Source organism: Stigmatopora argus, chromosome 3 (genome assembly GCF_051989625.1).
Source record: "Stigmatopora argus isolate UIUO_Sarg chromosome 3, RoL_Sarg_1.0, whole genome shotgun sequence".
Taxonomy (NCBI): domain Eukaryota; kingdom Metazoa; phylum Chordata; class Actinopteri; order Syngnathiformes; family Syngnathidae; genus Stigmatopora; species Stigmatopora argus.
The window spans coordinates 4955303-4977950 of NC_135389.1; the positions used below are offsets into that span (position 1 = coordinate 4955303).

General features: G+C 42.4%; 1 protein-coding gene and 1 long non-coding RNA gene across 4 annotated transcripts in view; one reads left to right on the top strand and one right to left on the bottom strand.

Moving 5' to 3' along the window:
- LOC144071041 (uncharacterized) overlaps positions 1-22648 on the top strand; it is a 33501-nt gene that overhangs the window by 4476 nt on the left and 6377 nt on the right. The window lies entirely within an intron of this gene.
- Positions 12572-22648, bottom strand: part of gan (gigaxonin) — a 41253-nt gene continuing 31176 nt past the window's right edge. For all 3 annotated transcript variants that reach the window (XM_077595729.1, XM_077595731.1, XM_077595732.1), the window contains 4 exons: positions 19409-19545; positions 14941-15075; positions 13012-13121; positions 12572-12917 (listed from right to left, as the gene is read on the bottom strand). In XM_077595729.1, coding sequence (XP_077451855.1) covers positions 12745-12917; positions 13012-13121; positions 14941-15075; positions 19409-19545 — 555 coding nt within the window. In that variant the 3' untranslated portion in view covers positions 12572-12744. The remainder of the gene's footprint in view (positions 12918-13011; positions 13122-14940; positions 15076-19408; positions 19546-22648) is intronic.

Genomic DNA, 22648 nt, shown 5'->3' on the forward strand with positions numbered 1-22648 from the left:
ATATGATTCAGATATTTCTTAGGCCAGCAGAGAAGGCCTTGAAGGCCCTGACGGCCCGCCACTGATATATATATATACATATATATATATATACACACACATATATATACATATATCTATACATATATATATACATATATATATATATATATATATATATATATATATATATATATATATATACAGACGCTCCCCTACTTACGAACGCAATTGGTTCCGAGCGATTGTTCATAAGTTGAATTTGTTTGTAAGTTGATTCAGTGCTATATTTTGTATTATAATTTATGTTTAAGGCCGATATAAGTATATTGAAGGTTTATACAAGTGCATTTGTATGTTTAAGGCTTGTATAAGTAACACGCATTGGTTTGTACTGAAAAAAAAACATTTAATAAAATGGAGAGAATATGTACAGTACTGTAGAGAGAGAGATTTATGTATTAGAAACTGGCCAAAAGAAGCGACCTAATGACGATTGCAGTTTTCTTCTTTTTTTCATCATAAATGATGAGGTACACTGTATGGCATCATTCAATTGATTTGCAAACTTTGTGCAACGTTCAATATTTGGGTCCTGCTGCTCGATCTTTCTGTTTATAAATGGTACTAAATGTGCAACGCTCACCACTCTCACGCGCATCAAGCTTCGTTATTATTGCCACTCGTTTCAAATGAAATGGCTTGCCTCTTCCTTGCAACTCCCTCAATAGAAGCCTTTAGCTTTTTACCAACCATATTGAATATTGGATGCATGAGATATTTAATGATACAAATGAAAAAGGTTCTTTGCACACTGGAGATACATTCACGCACTTCCGCATTGCAACGAAGAAGAAGGTAGATGCTGGGTGAGCTGAGCTCTCACAGCGCCAGGCATCGGTATTAGCGGCGGAGAGAAGTACTACTCCGAAAAAGGGGCGAAATACAAAATTGGACTTGCGAACATTTTTGGACTTAAACGCAATTTGCAGACATGTTCGTATGTACCGTTGTTCGTAAGTTGAATGTTCGTAAGTAGGGGAGCGTCTGTATATATATATATATATATATATATAGCAATTTACAGCATTCTTTTTTCTTACTAACAATGCCCCAACTTGATTGCAATTGGGCCTGTAAAGTTAATGTACATATCTTTAAAAATACCACAGCTTGATCAAATGATAAAATGAACCCTTGTTATTAGCATCAATTTGCCAAAATAAGACAACAAATAACAGTATTGATGTGTAGGGTTATTTATGGTTTTATTCCACTCAATATTAATAATAATAAAAATAATAATAATAAAGTTCATCATTTTACATTGAGCAAGATGTTATAAAGCTACAATTTGGAGAAGCCTATTGGGGGAATGCATTTTATTGCATTTTAAACCCAATAACATAATCTTATATGGAAGTTCATCACTTTGCATCTGAGAGGTGTATGGTGACAGTGATCTATTGATCCACAGTAATAAAGGAAAGGTCAATAAAAAGCAGAACTGCAAATTAGTTTTTGAGGTGCTTTCTCTTGACATATCTTCCAAAACACACTTACATACATGTCAAAGAGCTCAATATTAAACTAACCCAAATTTAAAACATCTGAATTTAAAAGATAATTATGAGATGAATACTGTACTATTGTCCTGTGACATAATGTGCCAATACACGTAAGAGAACAGTACAGTAGGTCATTGTAGTTACAGTAACTGATTAAACACAACCAATGAAATATGCCCCCATATTAACAGTGTCCACTGTTCACCAGTCATAATCAAACTCACGTCATGTCGTTTACAACATTAGAGCAAATGAATCATTTACAGAAGAAACCATTAACAGTGAAGAGTGTATTTAAGGACTTGTTGACAGTTTCACTGGAAATACACATGACGGAATGAAAAGAAAAACAGTTTTGTAAGATTGAAAAAAAACCTTTTGATTATTTTTTTGGTTTTTGATTTTTCTCATCGGTTAACAGAGCATTAGAAAAAGGAGCATGATGTCTACAAAGACCTCAAATTATGGCACAGGAATCCACTATCACCGTACTGTCTGGAAGTTTAAAAGAACATAGAAGTCCTAGTAAAAAAACCTTCCTGTAAAAGATGGTTGGTCCAAGGATATAAATATGCAAATCACAACTTTTGGCGATAACGGAGAAAAATAATGTTTTAATTAGGAACCCTCCATTCTGTTCTTACAGCCAAAGGCCAAACACTGCGGCAACCTGACATACTCCTTTACTTTATAAAGTTCTTCATTTCAAATCCATGTATATGCAACTATTTAAGTGACAATTTGCATGTAAACATCGCCATTACAATAGCCTCGGAAGTTGTGGGTACAGTAATCCTTCAAATATCGCGGTTAATGTAGACCAGACATGGCCGCGATAATCAAAAAATCGCAAAGTAGGGTCACCCCTATTAAAAAATATATGTTTTTTTAACTTCAGTGCTGATTCCTAGTAGCAAGAGTGGCTTCCGCTTACGAGTTACGTGGATTTTCACATTTTTATGAATTTAAGAAAAAAATAAAAATTAATAGCATTAATTGCAATTATAATGAAATTATTTATTAATGTCTTAAAATAAATAAAGCATATGAAAATGTGCCCTGCGCTGGTGAAATATCTCCCTGCGCAGCCGTTATAGATGTAATGCCTGTGTTTGACCGCCAGATGGCGGCAAGAGCCCGTTCTACCAGGACCGAAAGCTGTCCACTTTGTAGTACATTTTAGACTTTTACTTTGTGCCCTGTATGTGTATGTGTGAAAATATGTGCCACGTTGCATTTGTAGTTTTTAATCGCTTAATAAAGGGAATTCAAAATAAAAGAATGGACAAGGAAATGCATTTACTTTTGGGGGATTTCCTAACTTGGATCTTTTTTGTATCTCAAGTCATTCATTTGCATATAAAAAAATTGTAACCTGAAACTTTCGTAACTAGAGGCATTCGTAGGTAGACCGTATACAGAAAGGAGTGCAACATATATTTAAGAAATATACTGTCTTTGGGCATGGTTTATATTCTAGGAATCAACAAGCCCACATTTTGACCATTCATGTTCAGAACAAATGTATAAAGGAAAACATTATGTAAATACTATATCTATACATACCCTATTTTCACGACTACAAGGCGCACTAAAAAGTCTTTAATTTTCTAGAGAGAAGGCGGACGTGGGTGGGGTCAGACGCTAAAGGCGGACATTGGTGGGGTAAGGCTTGCGGAGGGTGTGTGTGAGAAGACGCTAAAGCCACGCCCCTACAAGGTTCCTATATATACTGGTGTGGGCATGTGCTTTATTGCAAAATGAATAATGAATAATACAAAGAGGCCCGCTTACGAAGCTCAGTTCAAGCTTCAAGCCATCTATTATGCAGTGGAACATGGGAACAGAGCAGCCGCGAGGGAATTCAACATAAACGAATCTATGGTTCGCAAATGGAGGAAGCAGGAGAACGAGCTTCGCCAAGTCAATAAGAGGAAGCTGAGTTTCCGTGGGAACAAGGCAAGGTGGCCCGGCTTGGAAGATCAACTGGAGCGGTGGATTCTTGGTCTAAGAGCAGCTAGGAGAAACATCTCCACAGTCACCAATCGACTGAGGGCAAAAGCACTAGCGGAAGAATTGAAAATTGAACATTTTCAAGGAGGTCGGTCTTGGTGCATTCGCTTTATGAAACGGCACCATATATCCATTAGAGCAGGGGTCTCAAACATGCGGCCCGCGGGCCAACTGCGGCCCGCGGGACGATAATTTGCGGCCCCCGTCTTAATATGAAAGATCAATTTTTTTTTTTTTTTTTTTTTTTTTTTTTACCCCTTTCCCCATGATGGCAGTAGCTCTGTCCACTCATGTTTTTCTTGTTTTACATGAAAAATTAGAGGGAACATTGACATGCACCTGCTTGTGGCAGGTGTGATACTGGTGTGCCGATAGCGAGCAATGATGATGTCGTGACCGGATGATTCGCCTAAAGACGTTTCGCCGACGGACGTTTGACAGACGGACAGGTCGTACTAGTATTTGTTAGTTTAATGATTAAATACAAATACTAGTATTTGTATTTAATCATTAAACGCTGTTTTCAGCTGGATTCGACCGAATTTGAGAGCATTTTGAGCCGTTTGGCGAATGGACGTCTATAGACGTTTTTTTGCCTCCATCGCGATATCATCCAGTATTTGTATTTAATCATTAAATGCTGTTTTAGGATGGATTTGACCCGATTGCTGTCATTTTACGGCTCGGTTCTGCTACATCTGCCTGCCCAAGAGTGCTTATTCCCGGACTGCCATTGATGGTAGACGAACATTGATTTTTACTATAATTTAGACAACACCGGCGGCGGGCCGGATTAAAAATCCTAACGGGCCGTATATGGCCCGCGGGCCGAGGTTGAAAAACTTGTACACACACGATCCGGCGGGGCGAGCGTTCGAATCCCGTTTCGGCGGAACCTCCGTTCGGCCGAATGAACGTTCGGTGGAACGTCCATTCGGCGACCTGCCCGTCTGTCAAACGTCCGTCGGCGAAACGTCTTTAGGCGAATCATCCGAGTACCGATGATGTCGCTCACACTGGTACTCAGTGCGCTCGGGGAGGTTGTCTTTCTGCTCAGACCAACAAAAAATTAGAGGGAACTTTGGTTCGGAGCTGAATGAACCAATCACGGTGAGGTATACGGCTCTGGAGGGCGGGACATCGGCCGGGCTGTCCAGTGCCTCGCTCACTCACTCATTCATTCCTCCAATCAGCTGGGCGGAGGAGAAGCCGTGAGGCCGATCACTCCGCTCGGCGCGCACACTCCTCCGCTGCTCTCACCATAGAACTGAATGAGGCGCTATGATCCGTGATCCAGCCTGTGTCAGTGTCTGTAGCCATCTCCGCAATTGAAACGGAGAGCGAAAGTGCACATGCGCCACAAACCCGCGCGACTGAATGTGAAAGATCAACCCGAGACTCATTCCAAGTGGAAAAACATATTACAGAGCCCCAGAGATGTCTCTTTCAAAGCCTGCCGTGAAGAGAAAGGTCGGTGATGAGCACAGACAGTTTCAAGAAAAGTGGGGAGTGCAATATTTCTTTGTTGAACACAGGGGCACCCCGACGTGTCTCATTTACACTGAAAAAGTTGCGGTGCACAAGGAATACAATTTGAAACGTAATTGTACTACGAGACATGCTGTGGAGTACGAAAAATACCAGGGAGATGAGAGAGCCAACCAGGTTGCCAGTCTTAAAACACGTCTTCTGAGGCAACAGGATCTCTTCAAGAAGGCTACCAAAGACAGTAATGCAGCAGTCAAAGCTAGCTACGCCGTTTGTGAGTTGATTGATCCTGTGCTAAGTGATCCCAAATGGCTCATGGACTTGGCTTTTCTTGTTGATATCACACATGAGCTTAATGTACTGAACAAGAAGCTACAAGGCCAGGGGCAACTTGTCAGTGCTGCCTATGACAACGTGAGAGCATTCTGCACTAAACTTGTGTTATGGAAAGCCCAGCTCTCTCAGACAAACCTTTGCCATTTCCCAGCATGCAAGGCTCTCGTGGATGCAGGCACACCATTCAGTGGTGAGAAGTATGTTGAGGCCATTTCGAAGCTACAGGAGGAATTTGATCACAGATTTGCAGACTTCAAGACACACAAAGCCACATTTCAAATTTTTGCGGACCCCTTCTCCTTTGATGTGCAAGATGCCCCTCCTGAGCTTCAAATGGAGCTCATTGACCTGCAGTGCAACTCTGCACTCAAAGCCAAGTTCAGGGAGGTGAGTGGAGAAGCAGACAAGCTTGGGCAATTTTTGAGAGAGTTGACCCCCAGCTTCCCTGAACTTTCCCGAAGGTTCAAGCGGACCATGTCCCTTTTTGGGAGCACATACTTGTGTGAGAAGCTCTTCTCCACCTTGAACTTCAATAAGTCCAAGTACAGGTCCAGACTTACTGATGAGCATCTTCAAGCTCTACTGAGGGTCTCCACAGCTTCCTCCCTCAAGCCAAATGTGACTATGTGAGAAGAAGCGCTGCCAGGTCTCTAGCAGCAAGGAGTAGGCAAAAGAAGCCGTGTTCAGAATATTTGATGTTCAATGTTCCATTCAAGTTCAGAAAGTTAAAGGTTAAAGAGCTGTTAATACAGACATTTGAAACGGAATAAAAATAATTCATTTTCTCTACTTAGCCAGCCAGTGTATATCTACTGTATGCTCATTAGTATTATTTGGTTTTGTATTACTGATTGATTTATTTTTTATTCATCTTTAAGTTAATTTATTTAATTCATTATTTTTTGTTAAAAAATAAAGATATTTGATAACGTTGGAATGTTTTATCAGTGCTTTTCTTGTGGAAATCCTGATGCGGCCCAGTCTCACCCAGACTCGGCCTCTAGCGGCCCCCAGGTAAATTGAGTTCGAGACCCCTGCATTAGAGCGAGGACAACCGTGGCGCAGAAACCTCCAGCGGACTACATTGAAAAGCTAGTCGTTTTCCGCACCTACTGCACCAAGAAGATTACGACAAACTTATACAACCTAACCACATAACGAACATGGACGAGGTACCGCTGACTTTCGACATCCCGGTGAACCACACTGTGGAGAAGAAGGGGACCAGCACGGTAGTGATACGAACAACGGGGCACGAGAAGTCGGCTTTTACTGTCGTTCTCGGTTGCCATGCTAATGGGCAGAAGCTGCCACCTATGGTGATTTTTAAGCGAAAGAGGCTGCCGAAAGAAAAGTTTCCAGCCGGCGTCATCGTGAGGGCGAACCCAAAGGGCTGGATGGACGAGGAGAAAATGAGAGAATGGCTACGTGAGGTGTATGTCAAGCGACCGCATGGCTTTTTTTACGGCTCACCATCACTTTTGATTTGCTACTCCATGTGTGCTCATCTCACATCAGCGGTGAAAAACCAAGTCACGAAAATGAACTCAGAGCTTGCCGTCATTCCCGGAAGCTTGACTAAAGAACTCCAACCGCTGGACATCGGCATGAACCGGGCTTTCAAAGCAAAGTTGCGAGCGGCATGGGAACAGTGGATGATAGCTGGTGAACACAGCTTTACGAAGGGTGGCAGGCAGCGCCGGGCTAGATATGCTACGATTTGCGAATGGATTGTGGCCACCTGGACGAACGTGTCTGCTTGCACGGTTGTTCGAGCTTTTGCCAAAGCCGGCATCATTTCTGTGGATTCACATGGCAATGACAGTGACTCTGAGAACAAAGAGAGGGAACCCGGCGTTTTCGATGACTCATTTGGACAATTGTTCAATTCGGACACAGAAAATGAGGACTTTGATGGATTTGTGGGTGATAATGACGTGAGTACATTGTAAAATGGCTAAATAAAGTACAACCGAACTCAGTTTTGCTTCCGTTGCCTTTTTAAAAACGTGTTTTTAGCGTGTGTCCGTATGTTTAAGATGGTGTATGTTTTGCCATGCCTGGCTGCACCTTTAAATACGGTGCATCCTGTGTGTGTCAAATACAGCAAAAGCACTCGTTACTGACACTGCGCCTTTAAATGTGGTGCACCGTATAGTCGTGAAAATACGGTATACATATGTTTAGCATAAAAAGTAACATTTACATAAACATTTATGGCTCCCGATAGTTTTTGTTTTCTGGTATGTTAGCCTGTTGCTGAATTGTACATTTTCATTTTACGTTGCATGAGGATAGGGTTCCCAGAAAGATTGTTTGAGCTTGCACTAGATTGCCACAACAGATGCACAAACTGTACCAACGAAGACCTGAGGACTGCAAGTGCATAAGAGAACAGGTAAAACTAATATTAAAGACACAGGGTGCTGGTTTATTATTATTTTATTTATTGCTTAAAAAGGACTTGAGTTTAGCTTGTATGTTTGCTTGGAACTATCTGAAATCTGCCACCATCATCCCTGTCCCCAAAAAGCCAACCATTGGCAGCATGAATGATTATAGGCCTGTTGCCCTCACGCCTGTGATCATGAAGTGCTTTGAAAAGTTGGTAGCCCGCCATATCAGAAATACAATCTCTCCCTCAATTGACCCTCACCAGTTTGCTTATAGAGCAAACAGGTCCACTGATGATGCTATTGCCATTGCTCTTCATACAGCACTGAGCCATCTGGAACACCCTGGGAACTACGTGAGGATGCTCTTCATTGACTACAGCTCAGCCTTCAATACCATAAAACCGGACATTCTGACTGACAAACTCTCCCACCTTGGACTATCCTCTTCAATCTGCTGCTGGATAAAGGACTTCTTAACCAACCGACCACAGACTGTTAGACTTGGTCCCCACCTCTCTTCCTCCATTACACTAAGCACTGGCTCCCCTCAAGGCTGTGTACTGAGTCCTCTTCTGTACTCCCTGTACACCTACGACTGTACACCCACCCACCAGTCTAACGCCATCATCAAATTCGCTGACGACACCACTGTGGTCGGACTCATCTCAGGAGGGGATGAGTCGGCTTACAGAGATGAGGTCAACAATTTGTCTTCGTGGTGCTCGGTGAACAATCTCACAATGAACACCACGAAAACTACAGAAATAATCTTGGACTTTCGCAAACACGGCACAGATCTGGCCCCACTCCTCATAAATGGAGTATGTGTAGACAGGGTCCAGTCCTTTAAATTCCTGGGGGTCCACGTCACGGACAAGCTCTCATGGTCTACAAACACCACGGCAGTGGTGAAGAAGGCTCAGACACGACTCCATTTCCTCAGGGTACTTAGGAAGAACAACTTGGGCTCCAATCTTCTGAGAACCTTCTATAGAACCACTGTAGAGAGCATCCTGGCGTACGGCATCACAGTGTGGTACGCTGGAAGCACGGCGGCAGACAAAAAGGCCATGCAGAAAGTGATTAACACTGCCCAGAGGATTGTCGGCTGCTCTCTGCCCTCACTTGAAGACATTGCCAGCCCGCGTTACCTCAGCAGAGCCAAGAACATCATAGGGGACCCTTACCACCCTGGTCACAATCTGTTCCAGCTGCTGCCCTCTGGCAGACGCTATAGGTCCCACAAAGCTCGGACAAATAGGCTTAAGGACAGTTTTTTCCCCACATCCATCAGACATCTGAACTCGCGCTAACATACCACACATTCCCTTCTGCGGCATATGAATAGATGGTTGGTTGGTGATCTGCCTCCCGCTGGCTGACTTGAAGGAAGGTAAGTGGCAGACAGTAAGGTAAGTGTCAGACAGTGTGCGGTAATCGAGAGGTAAGCGACCTGTATCCACAACAGCGGAATGACAAATTACAAGTCCGTAACTTACACTTATTTAGGTCTTTTGCCGATTAAACGTAGCTTATGGAGAAGCACCATCAATTTCGTCACACGCAGTTTCTGCGTGTGATGACAAGTAGGCTTTTTTTGTGTTGTGGTAATGACGACATGGCCTATGTCCGATTATTATTATTATTATTATATTATTATTCCATATAGGGCCACAGAGAGTGCAGGATTTCATTCCAACCTAACAAGAGAATACCTTTTCACCAATCTGGAGTCTTCCAAGTTTAATAAATTGGTTGTAGTCAGGTGCTGCTTGTTTTAGCAGAAACCTCACAGGTTAAACTGTCTCTGCTGGATTGGTTGGAACAAAACACAAACCCTTGAGGAAAGGTTTGGAGACCCCAAATCTATTCATTCATTCATTTTCTGAACTGCTTTATTCTCACTAGGGTAGTGGGGAGATCTGGGGCCTATCCCAGCTGACTTCGGGCCAGAGGTAGAAGACACACTGAATCGGTGGCCAGCCAATTGCAGGGCACGAGGAGACCGATACATTCACACTCATACCTAGAGGCAATTTTAGAGTGTCCAATCAGCCTACCATGCATGTTTATGGAATGTGGGAGGAAACCAGAGTACCCGGAGAAAACCCAAGCAGGCTCCGAGAGAAGACACAAACTCCACCTAGATGAACTGACCTGGATTCGAACCCAGAACCCCAGAGCTGTGAGGCCGACACGCTAACCACTCAGCTGCCAGGCTGCCACAACAAACCTAACTCAATTAATTTTGTACACTTCTCTGTGAATAGCAACTCTGCTGTAGTTAGCAATAACATCTGACCTTGGAACAAATTATTTCCTTGCGAGTATTTATGGAGAAGTCTCTGTGAAGAAGCTCAATCTGAATGATCTTGTCAGACAGGCCACAAGGCTCTACACATTAGTGACACAAAATACACTTTAAAGTTCCTCAAATTTTGTATCTTTACATCTCATCTCTCATCTCATCTCACTTTCTGAACTGCATTATCCTTATTAGGGGAGCAGGGGGTGCTGGAGCCTATCCCAGCTGACTCCAGGCCAGAAGCAGGGGACACCCTGAATCAGTGGGCAGCCGATCGCAGGGCACAAGGAGACCGCCATGCACACTCACACCCATACCTAAGGGCAATTTATTGTGTCCAATCAGCCTATCATGCATGTTTTTTGGAATGTGGGAGAAAACCAGAGTACCTGGAGGAAACCCACACAGGCCCGGGGAGAACATGCAAACTCCACACAGGTGGACATGACCTAGATTTGAACCCAGGACCCCAGAGCTGCGAGGCCAACGCGCTAACAACTAACACCAGTAGGCCGCCCTATCTAAACATGGATATTGTTAAATTTCCAACATTTGTTGCTGCCATTGAGTAATTTTGATCATTATTTGACAACGTAAAAACCGCCTGAGCTTCTCAAGCTGTTATTTTCTTACTTCCGATCCTTGGAAATTTTATTTGCATAACAGCTAGAAATGTAAGTTCACTCAATTCAAGAGTTAGATATACCAGGTCTAATAGTTATAATTTAAATATTTTATTTATATATGATGATGACCCGGTGGATGAGTGGTTAGCATGTCTGCCTAACAACCCTGGGGTCCTGGGTTCGATACCAGATTGGTCCTTCTGTGTGGAGTTTGCATGTTCTCCTTGAGCTAGTGTGGGATTTCTCCAGGTACTGTGGTTTTCTCCCACATTCCAAAAACATGCATGCTAGACTGGTTAATTACTCTAAATTGCCCCTAGGTATGAGCGTGAATGGCTGTCAGTCTCCTTGTGCCCTGCGATTCGCTGGGTCCCTGGCCTCGTTCTCAAAGTCAGCTGGGATAGGCTCCTGCACTTGCACTGTGAACTAGCTATTTAGAAACTATGCTGCAGGGGACTTAATAGCGGATGAGGTAATGAATGACAAACTGACTGGCCGTCATAAAGTTGTATATCGTAAGCTGAGGACTCCCTGCTTTAATTTAAATATTATTCAGGTTTAATATTTAGATATAAGATTTCTATTTAATAAATATTTCGTTTTGGATTAAACTTTTAAACTGAATTTATCAACCACACTATATAGAAATAAATATTTAAACTTGTAAAAAATTTTGTAAATGTGCACAAATAAAAGATGAACAATTTAACAAAATGCTGCAGTTATTTTCATCATGTGCTGCTTTATAGACGGTGCCCCATATGTATGCAACTACGGCTTCAGTTGCCGTTGCTAAGTTATGATTGTTGAAAGGTGGTTTTGGGCGGGACTTATTGAAGGGTCAATTGTTAGGTAGACATGGTAGCCGATATATCATTGCGGTGCTTTATGATATCAGTTTCCCCCAGAAATATGATTATACAAATTAAACAATACAATATTTATATGTCCAACATTTAAAAAAAACAATAATAAAATGTTAATGTCTTTATAGTCTACTCCCCACCCAACGTGCACCCCCAGTGTTCTATGAAAAGTTGCCAAATGAATAAATCAATTATCCATGGACGGTTAAAAAAGTATACAATATTAGATCATTTCTCTAAGTACCCAATACTAATATTTTTCCAGTGTTTCCCAAATCACTCATAAAGTATTACCGTATGTTCTCGCATATTAGCCACCTCCGCGTATATGCCGCACCCTTAAAATTGTCTTAAAATCTTTGAATTGTAAAAATTTCTCTCGTATAAAATTTGTTATTTTGAAGGGAAAATCTTAAGAAAAATCATCGCACGTGGTATGTCTGAGATACTTATGAATTGAAAGGATCGTCTGCTGGATTGCACATTCCCGAAAGGGTGTTGTTACTTGCACATGGAAAAATAAAAAAAGGAAGTCACGTGAGCAGGACAACCAGGAAGTGTGTCCGTAGCGGTCTAGTTTGTCATCCCTAGAATAAATGGCAGCGCCCTGAGCGAGCAATGGCAGGCAAAAGTGAGTTTTTTCAAGTTTCATGCAAGATACGTTTTTTTTCTTGAATTTCATTCGTAGACGACAAAGTCAATTTTGTTAAGCACTTTATCTGTTTATCTTTTCTCTATTTTGAAATAAATGACCGTATCGGCCGCATTGTCTTGCGTTACGGCATTTTGTGCATGTTAAGCCTAATTTGTGCGCATATAAGCCGTGCCCTCGATTCAGTCATCTTTTTTTTTAGCAACAAACACGTGTATGCGAGAAAACACGGTAAACCTCAATTTAAAAAATGGTCAAAAACAGCCTGTCAAAAACTAATAAATCAATCAAATGATTTAAAAGATCAATAAAATATCATATTAAAAAAGCATACAAATAAAATGCTGTGATAATTTCCTTTACTACCAATCCTCCCTAAAAAAAGGAACATAACAAACAGATTAAATACTTCAGTGTTCAATCACTTGCCAAAACCAAAACCAACAATATTTCGTTGGACCTTCTAAGTGTGCAAATGTAAAAGAAGAGATGTAGCTGTTTTTTAATTTCTCAATTCAAACTCTGATTCGAAACATGCCTTGACTCAACTGAAGGCGGAACAGGCGACAGTTGGCAATCCGCAGAGCGGCACAGGTTGTTTTAGAAAGGTCGCTGGCTAACATTGGCTTGGTACGATGCCAGGTGCCCGTGCTGCGGCGAAATTCCCGAATGTAGTCGAAACTCGTACCTGTGCACATATCACAGGCAATGCACTTATATTATAAAGAGTAATGTTGCTTAGACAACCTTGTTTTTCTGTGTTGATGTGATGTTTCACCGACCGGTGTCCAGGTCTCCCACTACGTAGATGCTGGCCCCGACAGGAACAGCACCGTAGACAAATGATGAGCTCGTCTGGATACATAGATTTTGGTCATCGAGGAACATCCATCTGCACAAAAGCACATCATCATCAAAAAAGCCTTACAGGGAGCGTGAGATACAACAGATGTGTTCTTGCCCCATTAATACACCTGATGATATGCTACATAATAGTTTATTGTTGGAAAATGATAAACCATGGGCAGGAGGCGGAGGTCAGCATGAATTGGGGCACAAAGACACTAAGAATCACATTTGCTCACAATCACACCGCCAGCGAGTGGGAATCAAATCATCCTGCCCGTAACAAAGTCTTACGGAAGAAATACTGCACCACTGGGTGGCCAAGATGAATGTTTTACATCATTTATATTACCTGTTGTGATGCGAAAAAATGTGGTTGAACAAGTGCGCACACCGTCTTATTGTTCTGGAATTAATTAACAACATTCAAGCTTAAGTTTAATGAGGTCAAGCACTGGATCACTTAATGCTTACAGAGAATCCAGACAAATTCACAATTCAGATGTATCAGTCAGGAAAAGGGTACAAAAGATTTTCCAAAGTATTAAATAAACTCTACTAAAACGGCTCAATAGTTGTGGCTAGGTTTAGAAAACAACACAAATTCAAGAATGACGTTACAGCAGAGGCAACTGAGCAACTGTATTTTTGCTTCCTTTGAAAAAGAGCAACTCTATGTAGCATGTCTTCTGAACTCCACACACTCTCTCACTGTTGCCATAACATAAGGAGGGCGCTCCGGGCATCAAACCCCATGAAGACTGGGACCTGGATCGAAGGAGCTCAAAGTGTATACCCATCAACACAAACTTAATTTTAAGACATATTTATAATCTGGCCTGGCCCTGTCTGAAAACAGCCACAGTAACAAGCACGCAGTTTCCTCAACGTTGTGAATCACAAAGTGTTTTGGAGAAGTGGTTTCAATTGGTTGAGCTACAGAGAGGAAGTACACAGTTTTAACAGCCTGATGATCAGACAATAACTTGTAGATGGGCATCAAAAATAAAACAAAAGAGATCATCAAGCACGTTAGGATATACAAACTTCAACCTGTAAATGCAAGGTAAATTTTGCCGTTCAAAGAAAAGATATCTACAACAAAAACATTTTGTGTGATTTTAAAACTGTAAGAGCTGACATTAAAATCTTGTGAAAACTGTCTTTTGAACAATTATACCTAACAATAATTAATTCAGAGCTGCCTCGTGGTGTAGAGGTTCACTTGCCTGACTTCGATGCAGGCAGGTGTGAGTTCGATTCCTGCTGGTGGCGGTATGATTGTGAGTGCATATGGTCATTTGTCTCTCTGTGTGGCCTATAGCGGACTGGCGAACAGTCTAGGGCACAGGTGTCAAAGTGGCACCCCGGGGGCCAAATCTGGCCCACCGCATCATTTTGTGCGGCCCAAGAAAGTAAATCATGAGTGCCGACTGTCGGTTTTAGGATCAAATTCTGTGTGTCTGTACATATTTATCCAAGTTAATCTAAATTTGTTTGTTCGTTTACGAGTGCCGTGGATAAAGTCCCCCGAACAGCCCCCCCCCCCTCCGCCTCTATGTGTGTCGTTGTCTCTCCCCTCCGCGAAATGCGTCTAATTTTACATCTATTAAACACAATTTATTACTATTAAACCACTCTTTATTTATTACTTTGTCAATATATGGCAAATTAGAAGATATAAAAGATTTTTTCCAATCCAATATCCTGTTTTTGGTGTTTTTTCAGAGGGTTGAAATGAATGAATTTGTTTTCAATTCATTTCAATGGGAAACATTCGCTCGAGTTACGAAAAGCTCGACATACGATCTCAGTCTCGGAACGGATTACGATCGTATGCCGAGGTACCACTGTACAGTACAAACCTCCTCATTTCATCATGGTAGAATTCCGACTTGCAGGTCATCATATGACGTTGCTCTGGGTTGTCGTTCTCTTGACTCCTTACTCCACCAAATACGTAGAGCTCCTTACCGATGCCACAGGCCACTGATCCGAACCTAATGAGAAACACGTCGTTTGAAATAAAACTGAGCATGCTACTTAGATCAGACAGGACGAGCAACACAAGAAAAAAAGAGGTGGTGGGCTGTGCATTTATGTGAATGAGGGATGGTGTAACAATAGCACTGTTCTGGTTATACACTGTTCCCCATACAAAGAATTCACGTCGGTGAGATGCAGACCCTTCTTTCTGCCCAGAGAGATAGCTGTTGTTGCCAAGATGGCGCCGTTCACGCGGGAGCCAGTGGCTGTAGCTCTGTACACACTTATGTTTTTTGTGTTTTAAAGCCCTTCTATATTTTCTTAATTACATTTTAATATTTCATAATACATTCCTTTTTACTTTACTTTGTACTTTATACTTTTTACTTTAATGTTTTTACAACTTTCCTTGTTCTGTTAGCCTGGCTTCTTTCGGCTACTTCTTTTTTGGAACCATTCAGCCATGCCTATGCTGTCACACACATGGGACTAGCTGTTACAATACGCAGCAGAGGGAGCAACACCTCGGTGCCGCCAGGGTTTCGGAGCTGGACAAAAGTGCCGGGAGAAGAGGTAACGCTTCTGACCAACCTTTCCATCGGGGGATAAGATGGAAGAGCTGTCGGCGCTTACCAGCAACGGAGTCGAGGAGTTCTGCCCTGCTGCTGTTTTCTTCAGCTCCAGACTACTGAGGAACTGTGCGGATAAGCTTGGAAGAGTGACTCTGCATATTCTCTACCTCGGTCCCAGTCTGCAGAAGTTCCCCATCTCGTGGAAGACTTCCTGTGTGTGGTTCCAGTTTTTTTCCAACTTTACAACGTCTTTTTGAGTTTCCATTTTTGCTACCGAAACCAAGATGGCGCCGTTCAAGTGGCAGCCGGTGGCGGTAGCTCCGTCCACTCTTGCTCGTTTTGTGTTTTTGCTGCTTTTCTGTCTTAATTATTTGATTTGGTGATTCTTAATGATCCCATTGACTTTGATTTGCTTTGTACTTTGTGCTTTTGCTTTGTTGTTCTGCGGCCTTTGACTGTACAGTGGTACCTCGTCATACAAAATGCTCGTCTTACGGGGGAAATTTTGATCGAATAATTCGCCCGTGATGCGGTGAAAATTTCGTGATGCGACCAAGCCAGGTGGCCATGGCCTTTTTTTTTGCATATCTTTCGTGTATAACAATATCTACGAGCACAGAACGATTAATTCAGACGAGTTCCTCCTAGGACCAGGAAACGCACAACGCGCGGGCAAAAAGAGGGCTTTCTGAGTAATGAAGTATACTCGTGCACACAACACCCATAGGCAATGGCAACCTTTCTCAGAATAAAACTTCATTACCCACAATCAATACGTGGGAGCTCAACTATTGTATTTCCTGTTATTCTTTCTAAGGAAAGATGCTCCCGCGATCGTTCTTTAAAGACTATTTCTCGTTGGCAAGTGGTCGTGCGTTATCCTATTGTGATGACATTTGTATGCGACATTATCGAAATATTTTGAAGGGTAGACAAAAACAAACAACTCTTGATGCGTTCGTTTTGAAGACTTCGGCGGAGCGGCTAGGTGGTGTCAACCCGTAGAACTACGTAAGGTAAAAAAGATTACAACAAATTTAGAATTTAGTTTTGTTTGAAGTTACATTAAACGTTGAGTGTCTGTATATAGTTATCCAAGTTAATTTAAATTTGTTTGTTCGTTTACGAGTGCATTGTTGCCGTGGATAAAGCCCCCTCCCCATTACTTTGTCAATATATGGCGAATTATAAGAAATAAAACATTTTTTTCAATCCAATATCCTGTTTTTTGTGTTTTTTTCAGAGAGTTGGAACAAATTAATTTGTTTCCCATTAATTTCAATGGGAAATTTCCGCTCGAGTTACGAGAATCTTGTCATACGAGCTCAGTCCCGGAACGGATTAAGCTCGTATCTCGAGGTACCACTGTACTGTCTAACTTATAACTATGCCTTTTCTTGCTACTGTCACAATGACATTTCCCGAATACGGGATGAATAAAGTTATCCAATCCAATTACTGCTGTCTACATCCCACCGGATGCAAAGGTTAGTATCGCTCTCTCCCTACTAATGGTCACAATAATCAATCACCAGAACACCAAACCAAGTGCTGTGCACATAATTGCAGATTTTAATCAGGCAAATCTCAAAACTGTTCCGCTGAAATTTCACCAGCACATGAAATGTCCAACAAGAGAGGATAAAATTCTGGAACATGTTTACTCGAACATCACATACAGACCAAAACCACGCTCACACTTGGGACAGTCAGATCACGTCTATTTGTTCTTGGCTCCAGCATACACTCCCTTTGGACGACAATCAAAGCCACAAAGGCGAACCATTATCACATGGCCTGACGACGCCCTCCCCCGACTCCAAGACTGCTTCGAACAGACAAAGTGGGAAACTTTCCACCATGAGGACCTAGGAACCTTCACAGACAGTACTGTCTTACATCAAGTAATGCATGGCTACGGTCACTGTGGAGAATACCATCCCGGTGTACCCAAACCAGAAACCGTGGATGACCAGCCAGGTCCAATCACTCCTCCGAGCCCGAGATGCAGCCTTCAGATCCGGCGACAGGGGACTCTATAACGCAGTTCGTGCCAACCTGAAGCGAGGCATTAAGGCTGCCAAAGCAGACTACAAGGGGAAGATAAAAGGGCAACTTGACGACCCCCGAATGATGTGGCAGAGCATACCCTCACCAACTACAAGGGCCGAGCTGCGACTCCTGCGGACTCAGATGCGGCACTGGGAGGGGATCTAAACAACGTTTTTGCCCCAAGCCTACCTCCCAGTCACACCACCTCAACCTCCAGTACATCCCACACCAAGCTCGGGAAGAAGCTTCACCCCACACACTGTGGAGGTAGTGGATGTGAGAAGTGTGCTCCGTGCAGTCAACCCCAGGAAGGGGAAAGGAAAAATATACTTAAATGTGTGCTATTTGTAGTAATGTCCCCACTTTTAAAGTACCAATGTTCTCAGATCTTTTGACAACATTGTCACGCTGTTGCTCATCAATGATAATCACTGGGAGTATGCATGCAGAAGAATCTAATGGAGAGAAAAAAATGTTTAAAGCCGCACTCGAGGTAGTGTCGGCGCCACAATGACCACGTAACGCTATTGTTGATGCATTCAGGACTGAGCTCTCTCAACAGCGGTTCCCATATTTGACCTCAGTTTAGCGGAGAGCCGTATGCACCTAACAAAAGAGCCACATATGGCTCCCGAGCCGTAGGTTTCCTATCCATGCCCTAGGGGTTCGGTGAGTCGGTCTCAGGGGTTTGGTTGAGCCTCTGCCAAGGAGGTCAACCCAAATCGACTCACCATGTCCCAGCCTGTCTGGCCACCATCACCCCAGTACCCAAGAAGTCACCCACTAACATTATGGGTGACTACCACACAGTAGCTCTCACACCAATAATCACTAAGTGCTTTGAAAAATTGGTACTGAAACACATCAAAGCCTGTCTTCCCTCATCCACGAACCGCATCAGTCTGCATATCGGCCGAATAGATCCACCGAAGATGCAATAACCACCACCCTCCATGCTGCACTGAGCCACAAGGCTGTGTGCTGAGTCCACTACTCTACACTCTCTACACACGACTGCAGACTCAGGCACCCTGAAAACATCATTGTGAAATTTGCGGACGATACAACGGTAGTGGGGATGATCACAGGGGAGAATGAGACGGCATACAGAGATGAGGTCCTAGAACTCAGCGAGTGGTGCGCTCTCAACAACTTGGCGCTCAACGTCTCCAAAACCAGAGAACTTATCCTGGACTTCCGACGGAACAAGGCTACTCAGTCTCCCCTGAATGTATGGAGGGAGTGGAGACTTTCAAATTCCTAGGGAGTCCACATCTCTGCTGATCTCACTTGGGCGGAAAACACCACAGCATTCATCAAGAAGGCGCAGCAGAGGCTACATTTCCTTAGAATACTCAGGAAGGAGCAACTGAACACTAACCTGCAGAGGGTGATCAACACAGCCCAAAAGATAATCAACTGCCTCCTACCTAGCCTGTACAGCATCTACAAAATCCCAGTGCCTTAGAAGGGCGACGGGAATCGCTGCATTCTACAAACTCTTCTGTCTCAATCTGGAGGATAATGCTTTGGTTTGCTCCAAAACAAATCACTAGCATATTCCAGTGTATGCTTTCCTCCCATAGATTGTAACATCAGAGTCTCAAAGCTTGACAGAGTAGCAACAATATCTAAGTGGGTCAGAGCTTTTGCAAAAGGTCAATTTGGTTGATAAAAATAAGAGATAGTTGATGTATATTGTGACAATCAAAAAGATGATTACCTTCGCTCCTTGAGTGGACAGAGGCCTGTCCATTGCTGGGTCTTGGGATCAAAGCTTTCAACTGAGTCAAAAAGTTTTCCATACGAACCACCACCCATGGCATAGATTTTCTTATTCATGGAAGCATAGCATCCTACCTGGGTGAGGAGACATCATACAGTTAACATCCCACACTTATGTATACATACGAGACACAAAAATAAAACACAACGTTAAGGAAGAGCCAAGGGTTTCAGTGCGACTGACAGTATCAGGCAGTCAGAGTACTATCTGAAACAAGTAGTATAAGTAAAACCCAATTACTGCTAATTTTTAGGCAAATTGGCACATCTGAGGCACAACGTCATTTGTCTCTTTCAGAAAAAACTTGTCAAATCAGGAAAATGCCAATGAAGGTGATGAAAAATGATCCAGGCAACTGTTTAAATTCCAGGTGCTTCAGTAATGCCGCGACCATCTGTGTTTGGGCATCATCTGACTGTCTTGCTTCAGTGCCTCTGCCTGTATGATTAATCAAAACCAGGCATCACTGACTTCTTGAAGGCACCTATCCAGTTTTTTTTCTATATTTCTCTTCTCCAACACACCTAAATCAAGTAATCAGGATAGTTACCAAGTTTCTGGAGAGATTGAATAATTTTGTTCAGGTGAGTTTGAGGAGGGAGGCATGGAAAACAGACTGGATAGGTGCCCTCAAGCACTGGAATTGGTGACCCTTGTTCAAGACTGATACAGGGCACATATTTTACTGAACTAATATTTGTTGTCAAGTAGGATGGTGGGTAAGATTTTTCATCTTTTATCTAATGGGGAGAAAAAAATACTATTATGTATTTATATTTTAGTAACAGATAAATAGCATCAATATTCTCATCTCATCTAATTTTCTAAACTGCTTTATCCTCATCAGGGTCGCGGGGGTTGCTGGAGCCAATCCCAGCTGTCTCCAGGTCAGAGGCGGGGAGACCCTGAACCGGTGGCCAGCCAATTCCAGGGCACGAGGAGACCGACAACCATGCACTCACCCCCCTTATCTAGGGGCAATTTAGAGTATCCAATCACCCTACCATGCATGTTTTTGGAATGTGGGAGGAAATCGGAGTACCTGGAGAAAACCCACGCAGGCCCAGGGAGGCCGAGGCGCTAACCACTCGTGCCACCGGGCCGCCTTAATGTGAATTATGTCTCATGTCTTATCTTCCATACCGCCCATTCTCAAAAGGGTTGCGGGGGTTGCTGGACCCTAACCCAGCTGTCTTCGGGCGAAAAGCAGACTACACCCTAGACTGGTCGCCAGTCAGTCGTAGGGCACACAGAGAGACAAATGACCATCTGGACCCCAGTCAGTTGTAGGGCACACAGAGACAAATGACTATCCGCACCCACAATCATACTGCCACCAGCCTGCACCAAAGTCAGGCGAGTGAACCACTGCGAATTATGTATCTTTTTATTTGTGAGGTTTTTTTCATGTAATGGAAAGAACGTGCAATTACTTTGTATGTCTTGATTCAGAAAGTTTTTTTGAAAGAAAAAAAAAATGTTAATTAAATAATACAGAAGACTTGCAAAAATTCCTTATTCTTTGGACTCTCAACCTATCTGCTCCATATCACGGCTTTGAAGGAACTGTCACAGTATTGTCATGAATACATTTTGAACTATTACATAAGTCCAGTGCTGCATTTGGAGGTTTCAACTAGAGGTCAACCGATATAGGATTTTTAAAGGTCGATGTTGATATATACCGTATTTACTTGCATATAAGCCACTTTTGTTGGACAAAAAATGATGACTGAATAGAGGGTACATCTTATATGCGCATAAAAACAGGACATGCAAAAAAAATTGACGGCGCTGTGACACAATGACGTTATGTCAAAAATGGCCTCTGCGTTGGAGCGTGACGTCATGACGTAAGCGAATTCGGCCAATACTTTCATTTATTTCAAAATAGAGAAAAGATAAAAGATAAAACGCTAAACAAAATTTATTTTGAGAAATATGAATGAAATTCAAGAAAAAACGTACGCATCTTGCTTAAAACGGGAAAAAACTCACGTTCCCGTCACTGCTCGCTCGGGGCACAGCCATCTTACCTGGATCCCAGGCAGCCATATTACCTAGGGCGCTGAAGTATGAACCTAGTTAAACGTGCTCTATCTGGCCAGACGCGAGTAGCCTTGATTTTGAAATAAAACAAAATTCCACTTTGATTGTTATAAATTTCCTATGTTTTCCGTTGTTTTCATTAAAAGGCAGGTTATATCCTTCTTTTCGTTCAGACACCCAGCTTGGGGTCCAATAGTTGTAGTTTGAGTTGTAGTCTTATGTAGAGAGAAACCGCGAACGTTTCCAGCAGAGTTTGATTCAGTGTTCATCAAAGTTGACTATAATGTGTTGTCAAAGAAGAATGCTCTCCATTGTCAATTCCTTGGAATTGATATAAAAGAAGCTGATGAATCATCTGTGTGCCTTCGTCTCACTCTCTGACCGGAGTATCTGGGTCGATGAGCGCTATCAAAGAACATCGCAACGCTAAGCTAACTCGCTAATATAGATTTTTTTTCGTTGTATTTCTTGTTCGAAAGTGACAACTAATGGAGTAATATGAACCATCGAAATAATTTAGATATTTTGACATTAGAAGCAATTTGGCTGCCATAACATCTTAAACTTGGTACGAAACTTGGTACTTGGTAACCTGGTACGAAAATTGTAATTTCTGTAATGAGAAAGCATCAGGTTCTCATCAAGATAGACTTATTTCTTTTTTCAAATGGAATAATTTGATATTTTGCATTTACAAAGACAGGCATATTAACTTCCTTATGATATTGACCCTAATAATGGGCTGTTGATTCATACTGTATCTCAGAAATACCACTTGTGATGATTTTTCTTAAGATTTTCCCTTCAAAGTAACACATTAGTTCGATCCAAAATATTACATTGTACAATTTCAATAGTTATAAATCTTTGTGAGTCTTGATAGTTTATTTTTAATACATTTTGACAAGATTTTATCTTTGAATTACTGTTGGAATTATTGTAAATAAGTTATCCTGATTCTGGTATGACTGTCGAAATGCTTGTTAATAGAATTAGGAGTGTCTTGAGCCCTGGGGGTCAGTTTCACCTTATTCAACAAAGAGGAACTACCCCAGGGGACTGGAGCCTGTTTGAACCATTGTGTGAAGATTGCGGGAGATCGGGAAAGAGACTGTAAAGGTGTTACCT